General features: G+C 45.5%; 1 protein-coding gene across 1 annotated transcript in view; it reads right to left on the bottom strand.

The window, feature by feature from the left end:
• Positions 1-1845: 1845 nt before the first annotated feature.
• The window catches only part of prmt3 (protein arginine methyltransferase 3), a 209185-nt gene continuing 192258 nt past the window's right edge, over positions 1846-18772 (bottom strand). Inside the window, exon 16 of the mRNA XM_078220999.1 lies at positions 1846-2205. Within this exon, the coding sequence (XP_078077125.1) occupies positions 2096-2205 (110 nt within the window). The 3' untranslated portion in view covers positions 1846-2095. The remainder of the gene's footprint in view (positions 2206-18772) is intronic.

The raw sequence follows: 18772 nt of genomic DNA, 5'->3' as shown, positions 1-18772 counted from the left end.
AGGTTTATTTGGTAGCACAAGCCACAAGCTTCCGCAAGCCACAAGCCACAAGCTTTTGTGCTACCAAATAAACCTGTTGGACTTTAACCTGGTGTTGTGAGACTTCTTACTATAGAGAATGGTGTCAGACAAAACCAAAAATCACTTAGTTGGAGTGGATTGTGTCTTTGTCTATATTGCCGTGTTTGTGAACCTACTTCTCCACACACCTGATGAAGGAGCAGCGCTCCGAAAGCTTGTGATTACAAATAAACCTGTTGGACTTTAACCTGGTGTTGTGAGACTTCTTATAAGGAAGGTGCATGCATAGCATGCCCAAACATGTCAAGTGTCAACTTGGAAATCCTTTCCAACTTACTCCAATGGCAGGCGTAAGAGCAGGAAAGATTCCTGGTTAGCTACGTGATGGAAATAAATTAGAGCCCCTACCATCACTATCCATAGCTACAACATGCAAGTAAAAGTGGATGTTGGCAGAGCAACGTGGACTCCTTGGCAGGGCTGGTTGGCTCAGTTGGCTGGACAGATGGTGTGGGTCAGATTGGTGCCAACTGGGGTAGATTGGGAACCTGCCTCCTTGCCCTACCCACGGTGAAAGTCATGGCTCAACCCACCTTTGGGTCGAAATCTGAAGAAGGTGATGGGTTGTCCTTTCTACAGCTCACGTGGAACACCTCCTTCTTCTGTAAACGACAAGACGCAAGCAGTAATTTTCAAATTGATTTTTTTTTCATTCATTCATAGGATGTGGGCATTGCTGGCTGGGCAGCATTTATTGTCCATCCCTAATTGCCCCTTGAACTGAGTTTCACATGTAGGCCAGACCAGGTAACGATGGCTGATTTCCTTCCATAAAGGACATTAGTGAACCAGATGGACTTTTACGACCATCGACAATGGTTTCATAGTCATCAGTAGACTTTTAATGCCACTGTTCTTTATTGAATTCAAATTCCACCAACTGCTGTAGTGGGATTTGAACCCAAGTCCCCAGAGCATTACCCTGAGTTTGTGGGTTAATAGTCAAGTGACAATGCCCAGACAAACTCTCTTCCAACTTCTTCCGTCGGGAAAAAGATACAAATGTCTGAGATCACGTACTAACCGACTCAAGAACAGCTTCTTCCCTGCTGCCATCAGACTTTTGAATGGACCTACTATATATTAAGTTGATCTTTCTCTACACCCTAGCTAGGTTTGTAACACTACATTCTGCACCCTCTCCTTTCTTTCTTCCCTTTGTACTCTATGAATGGTATGTTTTGTCTGTATAGCACGCAAGAAACAATACTTTTCATTGTAACCCAATACATATGACAATATACATCAAATCAAATCAAACCACATCAAGGTGGAGATCCATGAAGAAGGTTTGAAATTCCATGCTATCAAATTGTGTGCTCAAATAGTTGCCAGCATTTTTTTTTCAAATGTAACAAACTTATTTTTGTTAAAATAAACATGCCTCATGTTTGGTGGCATAAAGTTATGGAACTCCAAAGATGTGCGAGTTAGGTGGATTGGCCAGGATAAATTGTCCATTAGTGTCAGGAAGGTTAGCAGCGTAAATATATGGGGTTACAGGGATAGGGCCTGGATGGGATCATTGCCGGTGCAGATTTGATGGGCCGAATGGCCCCCTTCTGCACTGTAGGGATTCTATGATTCGAACTTGAAGCATCAGAATGAGGGAAGATGGTGGTGTAGCAGTAATGTCACTGGACTCGTAATCCAGAGGGGCCTTTGCAACAGAGGTTCAAGACGGACAGTCTGTATGTAAGACATCCTTTGAGTTCACTCGAATTAACTCAGCAAAAAGGTTCAAAAATAACACTGAAGTTTGTTCACTATTTATAGAATAATCAATAGGACTGCTTTTAATATTCATAAACCCACCTATAGGATTCAAATTTATTCAATCGCTTTATTCATGAAAAAAATAATTGTAGACCATAGGACCTCATTAATTATACTTCATTTCGATATTTTTCAATGGGAATTGCAATATTTAATCATCACACATATTGCGAAGCAGAACTGCTCAGACATAATGAACAGCTGGATGTAGGCCTTGTGGTGGTGGAAGACAGAACCTTTACTGCAGACTGTACGTTTGCTTCATGTTATTAATTGATATTGTTATAATCAATGACCGAGGATCTTTCCTATTCTTGCAACAGACAATCTTTCCTTGTAGGATGTCACCTGAGGAAAACAGAAAGACATTACTCTAAGCATGCAGAAATAAATACCTAACGGGCAAGAACAACAACCTCAAAGTGCATTAAAAATCTAATTTCTCCTCTGAAAAATGTGGGTCTTGAAATACAGCAAAACATTCTGCATTATTACCCCATACCAATTCAATAAATTTACACAAGGTATTACGCCACACCTTCCAGATAGCAAACATACTGAAATACTCAGCTGGCCAGACAGTGACAGTGGAGGGAACAGAGGAGGTAATGTCTGAGGAGTGAATTCTTCATCAAAACTCAACAAAAAAATGTCTCAATGAAACAATGAAGATTCTGGCTCACCCCACAGAATGCATTGCAATGAATGCAAAAATATTTCAATTGACATCGCGCCCGTTTTGGGCGGGCTTCCAATCGCACCGATTTATTTTCCCTTGGCAAAGTGGGAACTGGCACAAAAATGGGCGCAGATCACACTAATCGACTTTACCACTTTTACGCATCCGAAAACAGGTGCAAAAAGCCATGGTAAAATTCCACCCAGTGTCTCCAGCAACTTGTGTCTTTGTTTCAGATTTCAGAATTTGCAGCTTTCACGATTTTCATTCATACCAAACTGAAAACAGCTGGCAATGCACAGCACATTCTCCACCTACTTGTATCAGCCTTTAAAAAGACTGTTCTGTGGCTATTCAAAGATGGTTTTTTGGGGGGAGAATTTGAGTGGGGCCAGGACAAGTGCTCCAGTTCCTGGGCACCATAAGAATACCACAGCCCGCTGCAGGCTTGTCTCTGCCTATTCCCACCCCGATTCCATCTGCTGGCTGGCCCAATGTTTAATATCTACAATTTGCCAGTGGCATTTCAATAATGCCCAAACCTTTGTAGCTTCAGGTGCAAATGCTGAATTCAAACCCGTTATGGGCGGCATGGTGGCACAGTGGTTAGCACTGGTTTTGATTCCCGGATTGGGTCACTGTCTGTGTGAAGTTTGCACGTTCTCCCCGTGAACGCCCAGGTTTCCTCCGGGTGCTCCGGGTTCCTCCCACACTCCAAAGGTGTGCGGCTTAGGTTGATTGGCCATCTAAATTGCCCCTTAGCGTCAGGGGGACTAGTAGGGTAAATATGTGCGGTTACGAGGATAGGGCCTGGGTGAGATTGTTGTCACTGCAGCCTTGATGAGCTGAATGGCCTCGTTCTGCTCTGTAGGGATTCTATGATACTAGGAAGTCTATCATCCCCCCCTTAGCCTTCCATTATTAATACATTGCATTGCATCCACATCCACCACTTAATGACCATCGGTTTCAACAATGCTTCTCTGCAAGACTTCAATTTACTCACAATGGTCAAGATGTTTTACCAAAAATACAACCAGATGCTGAGAATTACTTGATTAATGGAAGTGCTCCAACAATGCATGCTTTGAGTGTTGAGATGTTTCCTTCGTGTCCTGCCAGTGCCACACCTAAGTCTTTGCTCTGCCAGGATACCACTAGCTGCCTGAATCCTTCTAGTTTCTAGATCTTGCTATGCAATATCATATCAAAAGCCCATCTTCATAGGTGTACTACTCAGTCCCCGATGCCCTCGGTGCCTGCGGTTTGTAATACACCTTCGGACCAAGGAGCCTCTCCCAGTTCACGGTTTACTTGGTTAACTGCCTTGGCAGAAATTGTGCAGACTGTCCAGGACATGCTCTCAATCATTCAGCCTGGCATCCTCATGGCACTAAAGAGCCTCCTCACTCTGGCACCTGGATGCTGCTTCGATTGGTGTTGTGCAAGCGGAGGTCTCCATTGCAGCCAATGTTACTGCTGTACGAGTCTGGTTCAGCTCCACCACCTTTGCCTGACTGCTAGCAACTGGCTACTCTGTGTTCCTCTTTGACCCAATTACTCATAATGTCCCCATTATTTCGCTTGGTCTGCCTATTCCCAGAATCAGTTCCCACTCCTGATTCCATCTGCTAGCTGGCTCAATGTTTAGTATCTACCGCTGGCCAGTAGCATTTCAATAATGCCTAAATCTTCGTAGCTTCAGGTGCAGATGCTGAATTCAAACCCATTAAGTACGGCATGGTGGCAGTTGTTAGCACTGGGTTCGATTCCCGGCTTGGGTGACTGTCTGTGTGGAGTTTGCACATTCTCCCTGTGACTGCGTGGGTTTCCTCCGGGCGCTCCAGTTTCCTCCCACACTCGAAAGGTGTGCGGTTTAGGTTAACTGGCTTTGTATGGGTCTGATCACGAACGAGAGTGTCGATGATATTTCAACCATCTGTTGACTCATCTGTGCTTTATGCAGTGGACACTTATCATAGAATCCCTACGGTACAGAAGGAGACCATTCGGTCCATTGAGTCTGTACCGACCATATCCCACCCAGATCCTATTCCCGGAACCCCACGCATTTACTCTGCTAATCTCCCTGACACTACAGTCAATTTAGCATGGTCAATCCACTTAACCCGCACATCTTTGGAACGTAGGAGGAAACCGGAGCACCCGGAGGAAACCTATGTTGACATGGGGAGGATGTGTAAACTCCATGCAGACAGTGACCTGAGGCCGGAATTGAACCAGGTGCTGTGAGGCAGCAGTGCTAACCACTGTGCCACCATGCCGCCCCCTAATGCTTTTCAGCACCTGCTGAATGGCACAGTGATCTTTCCTATTCTATCTGTGCAGCTTTTTTAGCATTGGCACGACTGGAATCTGCACTAATCTGTTCTGATCAGCGTTGAATTTGTGGATATACACACGTCACTCTCCTCCCCCTCTTTTAGCGTGTCCAGATGGTATACATGTTCCTTTATGTTTTCCCAACAGCTAAACAAGCTCGTTCCAGCTCTCCATCGACATCACTCTGAGCTGCTGCAAACATCATCTGCTGCTGCTTCTTACTGAGCAGCTTGGTTTCAATGTAAGATGCTTGCAGTGGGCTCTTGGTGAGGGAACAATATTCCATTTCAAGCACAAGAGCAAAATCCTGCGGATGCTGGAAATCTGCAACACAAAACAGAAAGTGCCGGAAATACCCAGCAGGCCTGGCAGCATCTGTGGTGAGAGAAACGAGAGTTCATGTTTCAGGTCAATGACCCCTTCTTCAACACCTGGTGCTTTATCTCACTTTTTTCCTGCTCACACTGTTATATTCTTGGGTCTATAGATATTCATTGCCAGTCCATCATTGGAGACCATTCCCAGAGTTACGTCCTGAGTCCCTATGACCCACAGTATGCTTTACCCGCCATCATCCCGGTCATTTGTAGATTGAATGGAAAATCCCACTTTAACTTGCTGGTTGTATCACATCCCTTCACACTTTCCCTCTATTTTGGAAATCAGTAGGATAAAAAGTTGACTATATAATTATTTAGGACTATCAACTGCCTGATGGGTTTATTCAACAGGAAATCACAAGCTGCTATACAAACTGCAAATTCTCCAACACACAGGGTGGCTTTTGATGTGCCCCACGCCAGGCATGTTTTTGGCAGGGAAATATGTGAAATAGAGTGGGCTCCATCTCCCATCCCCACCACTTACCCATCCACCCCCGAGCTCACTCCCATATATGGTATGTGGGTTGGTGACAAAATCCACCATATTTAAACAGCTAATCACGGGTCAATTAGGCTTGCTACATAATACATTGCCCAGGCCATCAAACGTTTGGTGTGGGCAGAGGGGTTGGAGTGGGCAGCCCGATTTATTAAATAATATTTTCAAAGGATGGGGATGAAGGAGGGACTGTCCTATCTCAGGGAACTCATCACTTGCCCTTGTTAACTGGCTCCCAATGTAACAAGTTCAAAATCCTTGCCCCAGGTTACAAATCTTTCTGCCACCTCCCCTTATCCAGTCTCTGCAAGTATAGCGAACCCATTGTCTCGGCCTGTGTCCTCCAGTTCATTATCTCCTCCTTCTGTACATTCTGTTCACTCCCTCGCCCCACCAGTTCAACTGCTTTCATTCACATTGGCTGCAGTCCGTAGGGGCGGCACGGTGGTTAGCATAGAAGATCATGGAAACCCTACAGTGCAGAAAGAGGCCATTTGGCCCATTGAGTCTGCACCGACCACAATCCCACCCAGGCCCTATCCCCATATCCCTACATATTTACCCGCTAACCCCTCTACCTTCTGCATCTCAGGACACTAAGGGGCAACTTTTTTAGCACGGCCAATCAACCTAACCCGCACATCTTTGGACTGTGGGAGGAAACCGGAGCACCCGGAGGAAACCCACGCAGACACGAGGAGAATGTGCAAACTCCACACAGACAGTGACCCAAGCCGGGAATCGAACCCAGGTCCCTGGAGCTGTGAAGCAGCAGTGCTAACCACTGCGCTATCGTGCCGCTGCTGCCTCACAGCGCCAGGGACCCAGGTTCGATCCCCGGCTTGGGTCTGTGTTTATGTTGAGTTTGCACATGCTCCCCGTGTCTGCGTGGGTTTCCTCCGGGTGCTCCGGTTTACTCTCACAGTCCAAAGATGCGCTGGTTAGGTGGATTGGCCATGCTAAATTGCCCCTTAGTGTCAGGGGGACTAACTAGGTTAAATGCATGGGGTTATGGGGATAGGGCCTGAGTGGGATTGTGGTCAGTGCAGACTTGATGGGCTGAATGGCCTCCTTCTGAACTGTAGGATTCTATGATTCTAGGCTCTGCAATCATTTCACTGCCATCTTCCGCCTTTGCCATTCTCTCTTCATCTATACAAGCCCTGCCAGAACCAATCTTTATGGCTGTGCCTTTGGTCACCTCTCCCAACCTTTCCAATACTTGACAGATTCCAACCTTCCTCTGTGTAGCACCATAGAATCTTACAACATTGGTGGTGTAACAGATATCCAAGTTGCTACTTGCTGTTGTTCCCTACACAATTTCTAATTCAACACTTTTAACAATCAATAATGCAAACTGAAATAAGTAAGAGACCAATTGTGCACAATATTAAATATGCACATACATAAAAAAAATACAATATGCATTGAAGGTGACTGATACAGGAACCAAAGACAAAGGTCGGAATTCTCCGGCCGTTCACCCCAGCGGGATTCTCTGGTCCTGCCAGCAGCGCACCCCGTGGTTTTCCGCCGGTGTGGGGTGATGTCAATGGGAATTCCTATTGACAGTGGCTGGACCAGGGAATCCTGCCACTAGCAAACAATGCGCCACTCCCACTGGTGGGAAACACGGGACTGGGAGGCCAGAGAATCCTGCCCAACATGAGGAGAAACCTTTTTTTCAGTGTTACGAAAGTGCGACCTGAAAAAGTGGTGGAGGCAGATTAAATCATGGCCCTCAAAAAGGAATTGATTCGGTAACACTGAAATCCTATGGTGCAAAAGGAGGCCATTTGGCCCATCGAGTCTGCACTGAAAACAGTCCTACTAATCCCTATCCCGTAATCCCACACATTTACTCCACTAATCTACGCATCCCGGGACACTAAGGGGCAATTTAGCATGGCCAATGCACCTAACCAGTACGTGTTTGGACTGTGGGAGGAAACCGGAGCACCCAGAGGAAACCCACGCAGACATGCGGAGAAAGTGCAAACTCTGCACAGACTGTGACCCAAGGCTGGAATCGAACCCAGGTTCCTGGAGCTGTGAGACAGCAGTGCTAACCACTGTGCCATCATGCTGCCTTAAGTATCGTAAGGGGAAAATAATGCATGGCTACAGGTTGGGGGATTGAAATTAGCTAAACCGTTCTAGCAGAGAGCTCAATGGGCTGAATAGCCTCCTCTGTGTTGTAACCAATCTATGATCCTCTCTGCTTTGACTAACAGCAAAGCAAACATCTCAGTGCGATTTAGAGAGACCAGTTTGTGCGTAACCATTGTCCCCCACAAACCCCTAACAAATATCCTCTAGACAGTCTTAGATAACACCAGTTGTCTGGATCTTTGGCTGTGACTGTCTGTTGTCAAGTTTGGAGGTCAGGATTCATGTGCCGCAGAAAAAAATGGCAATTGAAATGTCGTGATGAATGCAAAATAATAACTAAATGTCAGTAACCCTCGGACATTGTTTGTTCTGCTTGGTGTTGCAGATACATGAAATGAAATTGGGTCCTGTAAAATTCCACCAATCTTTATTTACACATCCACTTGCAAATGCAACATCATTATCAGTTTTAATTATATGCCTCATGTAAATTTTCTACTGACTATATCATTTTACAGTTACTTCCATCTGAAATGATAAAGAAAGTGCAAATTGCATGAGTGAATGGTATTATTGCTTATTAGCAGATGGCTATCAGAGTAAAATGGGGGCAACAAAACACATATCCAGCAAGCAAAAGTCTGTTGACATAATTGCTTAATTATCGTAGGATAATGAATAACATTCTTCTCCTTTTAGAAGCTATTTCCACAGTTGCAGTTTTACCCGAACGCTCAGTTTGGAGAAAGCCAATGGTAGCAATATGTTATTGCAAATCCATGCAAAATTCTTTAAAGTAAATCAGTTAAAGACATAGTGCAGGAACATGTTTTAAGTTTAAGTTAAGTTGTTTTTAAGTTTTATTTATTTGTCAAGGTAACACTGCAATGAAGTTACTGTGAAAACCCCCTCGTCGCCACACTCCGGCACCTGTTCGGGAACACTGAGGGAGAATTTAGTATGGCGAATGCACCTAACCAGCACGTCTTTCAGACTGTGGGAGGAAACCAGAACACCCAGAGGAAACCCACACAGGCACGGGGAGGACGTGCACACAGACACGCAGACATGGGGGGCGACACAGTGGCACAGTGGTTAGCACTGCTGCCTCACAGTGCTAGGGACCAGGGTTCGATTCTTGGCTTGGGTCACTGTCTGTGCAGAGTCTGCACATTCTCCCTGCGTCTGCGTGGGTTTGCTCTGGTTTATTCCCACAGTCCAAAAGACGTGCTGGTTAGGTGTATTGGCCATGCTAAATTCTGCTTCAGTGTGCCTTAATAGACGCCAGAGCGTGGCGGCTAGGGGATTTTCACAGTAACTTTATTGCAGTGTTAATGTAAGCCTACTTGTGACACTAATAAATAAACTTTAAACAAACTCCGCACAGAATGTGACCGGCGCTGTGAGGCAACAGTGCTAACCATTGTGCTATCATGCCACCCCTTTTGTACCTCAGAAATAGTCTAACTAGCTGATGGATAAGATATTCCAAAATTGACTTTGATACCAGTGAGCTGCCTTTGTACACATTCCCACACACCACAATATGAATATTGGCTTTAAATTAAAGCACGTATCTTAATTTGTATGTTACATGTACACCTACAAATCGGTGGCAAAGCTTTGTTTCATATTAAATAAAATGGTAAAAGAGCATGATCGTTATGGACAGGGCTGAGGCAGAATTCAAACATATCAACATAATGAAAATTAGGTCATTAAACGACAAGATCTTTAGGCATATCCTAAAAGCATGAAATTTCAGCTCTGACTGTACAGGGACACAAGATTCTCATTCTAATTCCATGAGTTATCTCTTCCGAGCTGGCTACAGTTTGCAATGCAGCTGCAATAAATCTTGGAGGAATCTCGCTCCCCACTTTATTTCCCATCTCCAGCAGCTGTGATTAGATCTTATCAACATCGGAGTGAACTGAACATCTTACTTTCAGTGTTTGGCACAAGACCTACAGAAAATTGCTCCTTAAAAGTTAAGTGTTTTGTCACTTGTGAAGACGTTTTAACTCTTTCACAACATGCCGAGCATCAGTCGGGTCTCTCTTGGTGTTACCTTTCTAGGTTGGCCAGAATTAAAAATGCGTTTCGCTGCACAGCCTTGAATATCGAAGGTCTGTGATCTCTGGAGTCCAGTAAATTACTTGACTTTAACTGTGGTAACTGTGAAACTACAGTTTGATTTGATTTGATTTATTATTGTCACATGTATTAACATACAGTGAAAAGCATTGTTTCTTGCGCGCTATACAGACAAAACATACCGTTCATAGAGAAGGAAAGGAGAGAGTGCAGCATATAATGTTACAGTCATAGCTAGGGTGTAGAGAAAGATCAACTTAATGCGAGGTAAGTCCATTCAAAAGTCTGACAGCAGCAGGGAAGAAGCTGTTCTTGAGTCGGTTGGTACGTGACCTCAGGCTTTTGTATCTTTTTCCCAAAGGAAGAAGGTGGAAGAGAGAATGTCCGGGGTGCGTGGGGTCCTTAATTATGCTGGCTGCTTTGCCGAGGCAGCGGGAAGTATAGACAAAGTCAATGGATGGGAGGCTGGTTTGCGTGATCCTTACAAAGGGTCATGAATTAAACCCAGTCCATCACGCAAACCAGCCTCCCATCCATTGACTCTGTCTACACTTCCCGCTGCCAGCCAGCATAATTAAGGACCCCTCGCACCCTGGACACTCTCTCTTCCACCTTCTTCCGTCAGGAAAAAGATGCAAAGGTCTGAGGTCACGTACCAACCGACTCAAGAACAGCTTCTTCCCTGCTGCCATCAGACTTTTGAATGGACCAGCCTCGCACAAAGTTGATCTTTCCCTACACCCTAGCTATGACTGTAACACTACATTCTGCACTCTCTCCTTTCCTTCTCTATGAATGCTTTGTCTGTACAGCGTGCAAGAAATAATATTTTTCACTGTATACTAATACACGTGACAATAATAAATCAAATCAAATCAAATAGACTGCAGTAATAGCAGCAAGATTATCCTCAATTAGGTTAGGGCTGAGTGGGGAATCTGCCAAAGCTCTTGGATTGCAACCTAGCTAAACCTACTGGAAAGACACAGCTGCGCACAGGGCTCAGCTGGGATATTCCCAGGCCGATGTTCAGTTCAGACATCAAGATGAAGAGTCCCTATGTGACAGGGCATCAGTGTGGAATTAATATCTTCAGCAGAGGACGGGAGAAAAAGGTATTGGAAATTTAGAGGAAAACAGTAACCAATCTAGGTTATACTCCAGGTCTCTATAGCGGTTCACAGAATTGTTACGGCACAGAAGGAGGCCATTCAGCCCATTGTGTCTGCACTGGCTCTCCAAACAAGCATTGTGATTTAGTACCATTCTCCTGCTTTTCCCCCTACCCCTGCACATTGTTTCTATTCAAACCGTCATCTAATGCTCTCATGATTGAACCTGCCTCCACCTCAATTTCAGGCAGTGCATTCCAGACCCCAATCATTTATTGGCTGGAGTTTTCCAGCAGTATTTCCAGTTCCGCTGATGGCGAACCCACTCCATGGGTTTGCCACGGCAGTGGGATAAATAAAACGGGAAACCCCATTGACAGCGGCGAGACCAGAAGATTCCGCTGTCGGCAATGGCAGGCCACCTCTGCAAAACACTGCGTGAAAAGAATTTTTCTCGCTTCACATTTGCTTCTTTTGCAAATCATTTTAAATCTGTGTCCTCTCATTCTTGTTTCTTTTATGAGAGGGAGCAATTTCTCCCTATCTACTCTGTCCAGTCCCCTCCTGATTTTGAACATCTCTATCAGATTTCCTCTCAGCATTCTTCTCTTCAAGGCGGACAATTTGGACCTCTCCAAATGATCGAAACTGAGCCACTGGACCCTGGAACCATTCTTGTAAACCTCCCCTGCACTCTCTCCAATGCATTCACATCCTTTCTGAAATGTGGCGCCCAAAACTTTGTAAAATATTCCAGCTGAGGTCTAACTAGTGTCTTGCATAAGTTCAGCATGAACTCATTGTTCTTGTACTTGATGCCTCTATTAATAAAGCCCAGAATACTCTATGCTTTTTAACTGCTCTTGCCACCTGTCCTGCCACCTTCAATGAGATTATTTTATATTGTCTCACAATGTTCTTCCTACTAAAATGCATTGAACTTCATCTGCCATCGATCTGCCCATTCCAACAACTTGTCTCTGCCCTTTTGAAGTTCTGCACTGTCTTCTTCACAATTTACAATGCTTCCAAGTTTCACATCATGGGCGGCACGGTGGCACAGTGGTTAGCACTGCTGCCTCGCCAGGGACCCGGTTCAATTCCCAGCTTAGATCACTGTCATAGAAATCATAGAAACCCAACAGTACAGAAAGAGGCCATTCGGCCCATCGAGTCTGCACCGACCACAATCCCACCCAGGCCCTACCCCCATACCCATACATATTTTACCCACTAATCCCTCTAACTTACGCATCTCAGGACCCTAAGGGGCAATTTTAACATGGCCAATCAAACCTAACCCGCACATCTTTGGACTGTGGGAGGAAACCGGAGCACCCGGAGGAAACCCACGCAGATACGAGGAGAATGTGCAAACTCCACACAGACAGTGACCCAAGCCGGGAATCGAACCCAGGTCCCTGGAGCTGTGAAGCAGCAGTGCTAACCACTGTGCTACCATGTCACCTGTCTGTCTGTGTGGAGTTTGCACATTCTCCCCATGTCTGCATGGGTTTCCTCCAGGTGCTTTGATTTCCTCCTACAGTTCAAAAGACGTGCTGGTTAGGTGCATTGGCCATGCTAAAAGTCTCCCTCAGTGTACCCAAACAGGCGCCGGAGTGTGACTGGGGGATTTTCACAGTAACTTCACTGCCACGTTAATCATCGAATCCCTGTAGTACAGAAGGAGTCATCGGCCGGAATTTTTCTGCCACGCCCGCTCTGGAATCGGGACGGGCGAGGCTCGCAGAATGGAATTCTCCGTTGGTCTCGGGAAGGATTTTACGAGCTTCACCCAAGCAAGCTTGTAAAATACTGGCCATCGAGTTTGTACCAACCACAATCCCGCCCAGGACCTATTCCCATAACCCCACGCATTTACCCTGCTGATCCTCCTGACTCTAGGGTCAATTGTAAGCCTACTTGTGACAATAATTAATGAACTTCAAAAAATTTGATTTGTTGCCTGCACACCAAGATCTAGATCACTAATGTGCCAATGTGCAGAGATGGATTTTTTTTTTAAACTCCACAGATGAAAATTTAACATTTCTCTTAATTTCTCTCATTCCAATCTCCGAGGTTTGTCCCCCTGTGGAGCTTCTGGGTTTTGTAATGAGTGCAGATTCTTTGAAAATATTCAAAGTGGATGGGTTCCTGATTGTGGATAGCGTGACTTCAAACACAAAGTATGTTGCAGGGAGGAACTGATACGTCTCCCAGTCACTGTGCTCTGCTGGATTTTGTTTGATTATTAACTCCTGCCCCAAAATGCCCAAAATGCTCTTCCTGCTGTGTGCAAGCCCATGCACTTACCCTGCTTGTCCCCCCCTGATACTAAGGGGCAAGTTAGCATGGACAATCCACCATAAGATTGCACAGCTGGTTGGTGGGGGTCGGAGCAGTCAGGAAATGTGGGGCTGTCAGTGTCAATAAATTGCAGCATCAAAGATGACGTCGGCTAGATGAGTCCAACTGGTCTCTGCAAGTCTTTCAATCTCATATGTTTGTGTGAATCTTAGAATGGCCTACAACTTTTCACAACTGGCCTTTGGTAAAAATTGCACTTAGACGTTCAGCTTCACTGGGTCTGAGGTCCATAAAACATTCAATTGTACATAAGATTTTCCATTAACAAATCTGCAGTTGGCAGCTGCAAACTGGTAAAATTCTTTGAGTGAATCATCATTAAAGTTGGAGGTCAAGCATTGAGTAACAAAAAGCCAATGTCTCCAGCAAATTAAAAACAAGTGACGGGACTGGAAAATCCCCAAGTGGATGTTTCAAATAAAAAATCACGGATACTTCCTATTGAGTTCTTGATGAGCAATCCAATGTAGGTGCGGACAACACTGGGCTTCAAGGGGATGTTGCCTACAGTGAAATAGAATAATAGAATCCTTACAGTGCAGAAGGCCATTTGGCTCATTGAGCCTTCACCGACAACAATCCCACCCAGGCCCTATCCCTGCAACCCCACGCACCTACCCTAAGTAGCCCCCCCGACACTAAGGGGCAATTTAGCATGGTCAATTAGCCTAACCAGCACATCTTTGGAGTGTGAGAGGAAACCGGTAAACCTGGAGGAAATGCACGCAGACGTAGGGAGAATGTGCAAACTCCACACGGACAGTGACCTGAGGCCGGAATCAAATCCATGTCTCTGGCACTGTGAAGCAGCAGTGCTCACCACTATGCCATCGTGCTACCCATTTAGTGTCCAGGCTGACCCAGGAAGAACGGGCAGTTCTACAACGTACCTCTTTACTCAGAGAGTAGTAGAGAGTAGTAAGGGCGTGGAATGCCCTGCCTGCAGCAGTGGTGGACTCGTCAACGTTGAGAGCGTTCAAGTGGTTATTGGATAAACATATGGATGATATTGGAATAGTGTAGATTAGAGGGGCTTTAGATTGGTACCACTGGTCGGCGCAACATCGAGGGCCGAAGGGCCTGTACTGCGCTGTTATGTTCTATGTTCTACCTGTGGACCAACGGCTTGCAGGATGAGTCACCTTGTGTACAAGAGAAGGGGCAAGGGAAGAATCTTGAAGGGGATAAATGGGCTAAAAGCAATTCCAGTTGCTAATGGCAAGAGAATAATAAATGTGTTTGGACTTCATGAAGGTAATCAGCATCATGAGAATTAATGAAAGCAATATGGCAGTAAAGGGATGTATTAGTTAAAGCAATGCCATGCTAATTCATATGCAGTGCTTGAAACATGAAGACCTGTTTTGAAAATAACATTACAAATCTAATAGTCATTAAGAGAACATTTGAACTGTAATATCACTGTATACTCAATATGGTTGATAGCTTGCCATCAATACGCAAATATTTTTTCTGTATTCGTTCTTGGAAAGTAAGCACTGCTGACCAGGCTAGAATTTACTGCCCACCCTCAACTACCCCCTGGAAGATGGAAATCACAGAATCCCTACACCGCAGAAGGAGGCCATTCAGCCCATCGAGCCTGCACCGACAACAATCCCACCCAGGCCCTATCCCCATAACCCCACGTATTTATCCTGCTAATCTCCCTGACCCTAAGGGGCAATTTGGCATGGCCAATCAACATAACCCGCACATCTTTGAACTGTGGGAGGAAACCGGAGCACCCGGAGGAAACCCACGCAGACACAGGGAGAATGTGCAAACTCCACACAGACAGTCGCCCGAGGCCAGAATTAAACCCGTGTCCCTGGCGCTGTGAGGCAGCAGTGCTAACCACTACTCCAGCATTCCGCCCCGATCGTCTATGTGATGGTAAAATGGCTTTTTGAACTGCTGCAGTCGGTGTGCCGGGGTACTCCAATAGTTCTGGTAAGCAGTGTTTGGATACGGTAATATATAATCAAGTTTCTTGGTGGCTAATTCAGTACACAGGTTTATATCAGGTTACATTTCTTTCCTTATTCTTTCACAGGGCTTGGGGGTTATCGACAAGGCCAGCATTTGATGACCATCCCTTATTGCACTTAAACTGAGAACAGCTAACAGTCAACCACACAGTAAAGGATCTGGAGTCATATGTAGGCCAGACCAGGTAAAGATGGCAGATTTCCTTCCATGTTAGTGAACCAGATGGGCTTTAACACCTATTGATGGCAGTTTCAAGGTTACCATTCCTGAGACTAGCTCTATATTCCAGATTTTATCAATTGAACTGGGATTTTAACCCATGGCCCCACAGCATTAGCCTGGGCCTCTGGATTGCTAGTTCAGTGACATTACCACTAGGCCACCATCTCCATAGATAGCTTCAATCAGACAAATGAGGTTGGCCTGCTAGAGTATGAACTCCCTGAATGAGTCCTCCTTGCTCCCGGGTCAGGTGCCCCACTGCTTGAGCCGCTTCATGGAAATGCCCTCTGTGCCCTTTGCCATCACACGGAGGCGTTTTCTGTACGGGCTGCTGCTGCACACCTTCTACTACCACGTCCTTGCTCATCGCCCAGATACACCTTGGCGGGCCTTGTTGCCGCTGGGCAGTGGAAGTCCCCAGTGGAGGTCCCTCTACGGAGGGATCTCCCCCCCACTATCTGGGGACCTGTGGTGGAGGGTACTGCACGCGGCGGTACCGTACAATCGCAGGTTCTTCCGGTTCACGGGCTCCCAAGCATGCCCTTTTTGCAACCTTGTGGAGTCCGTGGACCATGTCTATGTGCTATGTTATAGGCTGCACAACCTTTTCAGTTTTCTTAAAAATCTTTTATTGAAGTTTTCTTCGCACTTCGGTCTCACGCTCCTGATCTACGGGCACCTGGAGCGGAGGGGTGCGGGGAAAGAGGAGGACCTCCTCGTGAACCTGCTCCTGGGCCTAGCAAGGCATTCCATCTACAGATCCAGGCAGCGGGTGATCAAGGGGGTCGTCCAACCTGACTGTCTGCCCCTTTACCGCGACTATATTCGGGTGGGATTGTGGTCGGTGCGGACCCGATGGACCGAATGTCCTCGTTCTGCACTGTAGGATTCTATGATTCAATGTGGCTGACTTCAAGGGCAACTAGGGATGGGCAATAAATGCTGGCCAGCCAGCGATGTCCATGTCCCATGAATGAATAAAAAAAAGACTGAGTTAGTCCTGAATGTTAACTTTTACCCTATTTTTACCTTTTTTGGTACCTCATGTAATTAATTACCATGCAATCAATAGCATTTTAATTATATGCTGGATGACCCAACATGCTAGGTTATCCAAGCCCTGATATTTACTTCCAATTAACAGTTCCTGATCTCCCATTGGAAACCTATGCCCCGATGGGAAGTATACATCAATATTCATTTAATTAAATAGAAATATAACAGTGAAAACACAGAGCAATTATGGAGGAAATATTTATTTATAATCCTAATGCTTCAATCTGTCTAATGGATTATAATTAAGGTATACAGCCTTAACAGTCTTATACAACACTGTCCTTTCATGAATTTAAATTTCAAATGCTATAATTATGTAAAGCTGCACTGTAGCATATACAAGTCCAAACTAAAATGTATTCACTAAAAATCAAAGCCAGGCTTTTAATTTTCCATGCAGATTATGCCAGAAATAAATCATCTTTAATTGCAAACCTAATTACTTAGAATTGCACACAGTTTGCGTTCGTAGTCACTTTGATGTATATTTTTTTCATGACATGCTCTTTACGCTGACCCCCAGACAATTAACTTGAGGTTTTGGTGGCCGCGTTGGCTTTACAACAACAAGGAACAAAGAATAAAGAAAATTACAGCACAGGAACAGGCCCTTTGGCCCTCCAAGCCTGCATCGACCATGCTGCCCAACTGAACTAAAACCCTCTACCCTTCCGGGGACCGTATCCCTCTATTCCCATCCTATTCATGTATTTGTCCAGATGCGCCTTAAAACTCACTATCGTATCTGCTTCCACTACCTCCCCCGGCAGCGAGTTCCAGGCACCCACTACTCTCTGTGTAAAAAACTTGTCTCGTACATCTCCTTTAAACCTTAACCCTCGCACCTTAAACTTGTGTCCCCTAGTAATTGACTCTTCCACCCTGGGGAAAAGCTTCTGACTAACCATTCTGCCCATGCCCCTCATAATCTTGGAGACTTCTATCAGGTCGCCCCTTAACCTGTGTCATTCCAGTGAGAACAAACCAAGTTTCTCCAACCTCTCCTCATAGCTAATGCCCTCCATACCAGGCAACATCCTGGTAAATCTTTTCTGTACCCTCTCCAAGGCCTCCACATCTTTCTGGTAGTGTGGCGACCAGAATTGAACACTATATTCCAAGTGCGGCCTAACTAAGGTACTATAAAGCTGCAACATGACTTGCCAATTTTTAAACTCAATACCCTGGCCGATGAAGGCAAGCATGCCGTATGCCTTCTTGACTACCTTCTCCACCTTCGTTGCCACTTTCAGTGACCTGTGTACCTGTACACTCAGATCCCTCTGCCTATCAATACGCTTAAGGATTCTGCCATTTACTGCATATTTCCTCTCTGTATTAGACCTTCCAAAATGCATTACCTCACATTTGTCCAGATTAAACTCCATCTGCCATCTCTCCGCCCAAGCCTCCAACCGATCTATATCCTGCTGTATCCTCTGATGGTCCTCATTGCTATCCGCAAATCCACCAACCTTTGTGTCGTCCACAAACTTACTAATCAATCCAGTTACATTTTCCTCCAAATCATTAATATATATTACAAACAGTAAAGGTCCCAGCGCTCATCCCTGAGGAACGCCACTTGTCACAGCCCTCCATTCAGAAATGCATTCTTCCACTGCTACCCTCGGTCTTCTATGACCGAGCCAGTTCTGTATCCAGCTGCCCACTCACCTCTGATCCCTTGGTAGGAATACCAAATCTTTGGTATTTTGACCCCAATATTACGCCGCTCACGCTTAATATGGTTGGCATCGACTGGCAGGTTTGAGTGGGCAGCCCAGACTTTCAAAAGAGGGCAGTAAGGAAGAGATCTGTTGTCTTTGGTGCGGGTGGGGGCAGGAGGGGCAGGGGAGAATCATAGAATCCTCACAGGGCAGAAAGAGGCCATTCGGCCCATCAAGCCTGCACTGACAACAATGCCACCCAAACTCTATCCGTAACCTCACGTATTTAACCTGCTAATCTCCCTGACACAAAAGGGAATTTTAGCATGGCCAATCCAACTAACCCACACATCTTTGGAGTGTGGGAGGAAACCGGA

The sequence above is a fragment of the Mustelus asterias genome, chromosome 9 (assembly GCF_964213995.1).
Source record: "Mustelus asterias chromosome 9, sMusAst1.hap1.1, whole genome shotgun sequence".
NCBI lineage: Eukaryota > Metazoa > Chordata > Chondrichthyes > Carcharhiniformes > Triakidae > Mustelus > Mustelus asterias.
Note: the sequence above shows the minus strand (reverse complement) of the source record. Positions and strands in the feature narration are given on the sequence as shown.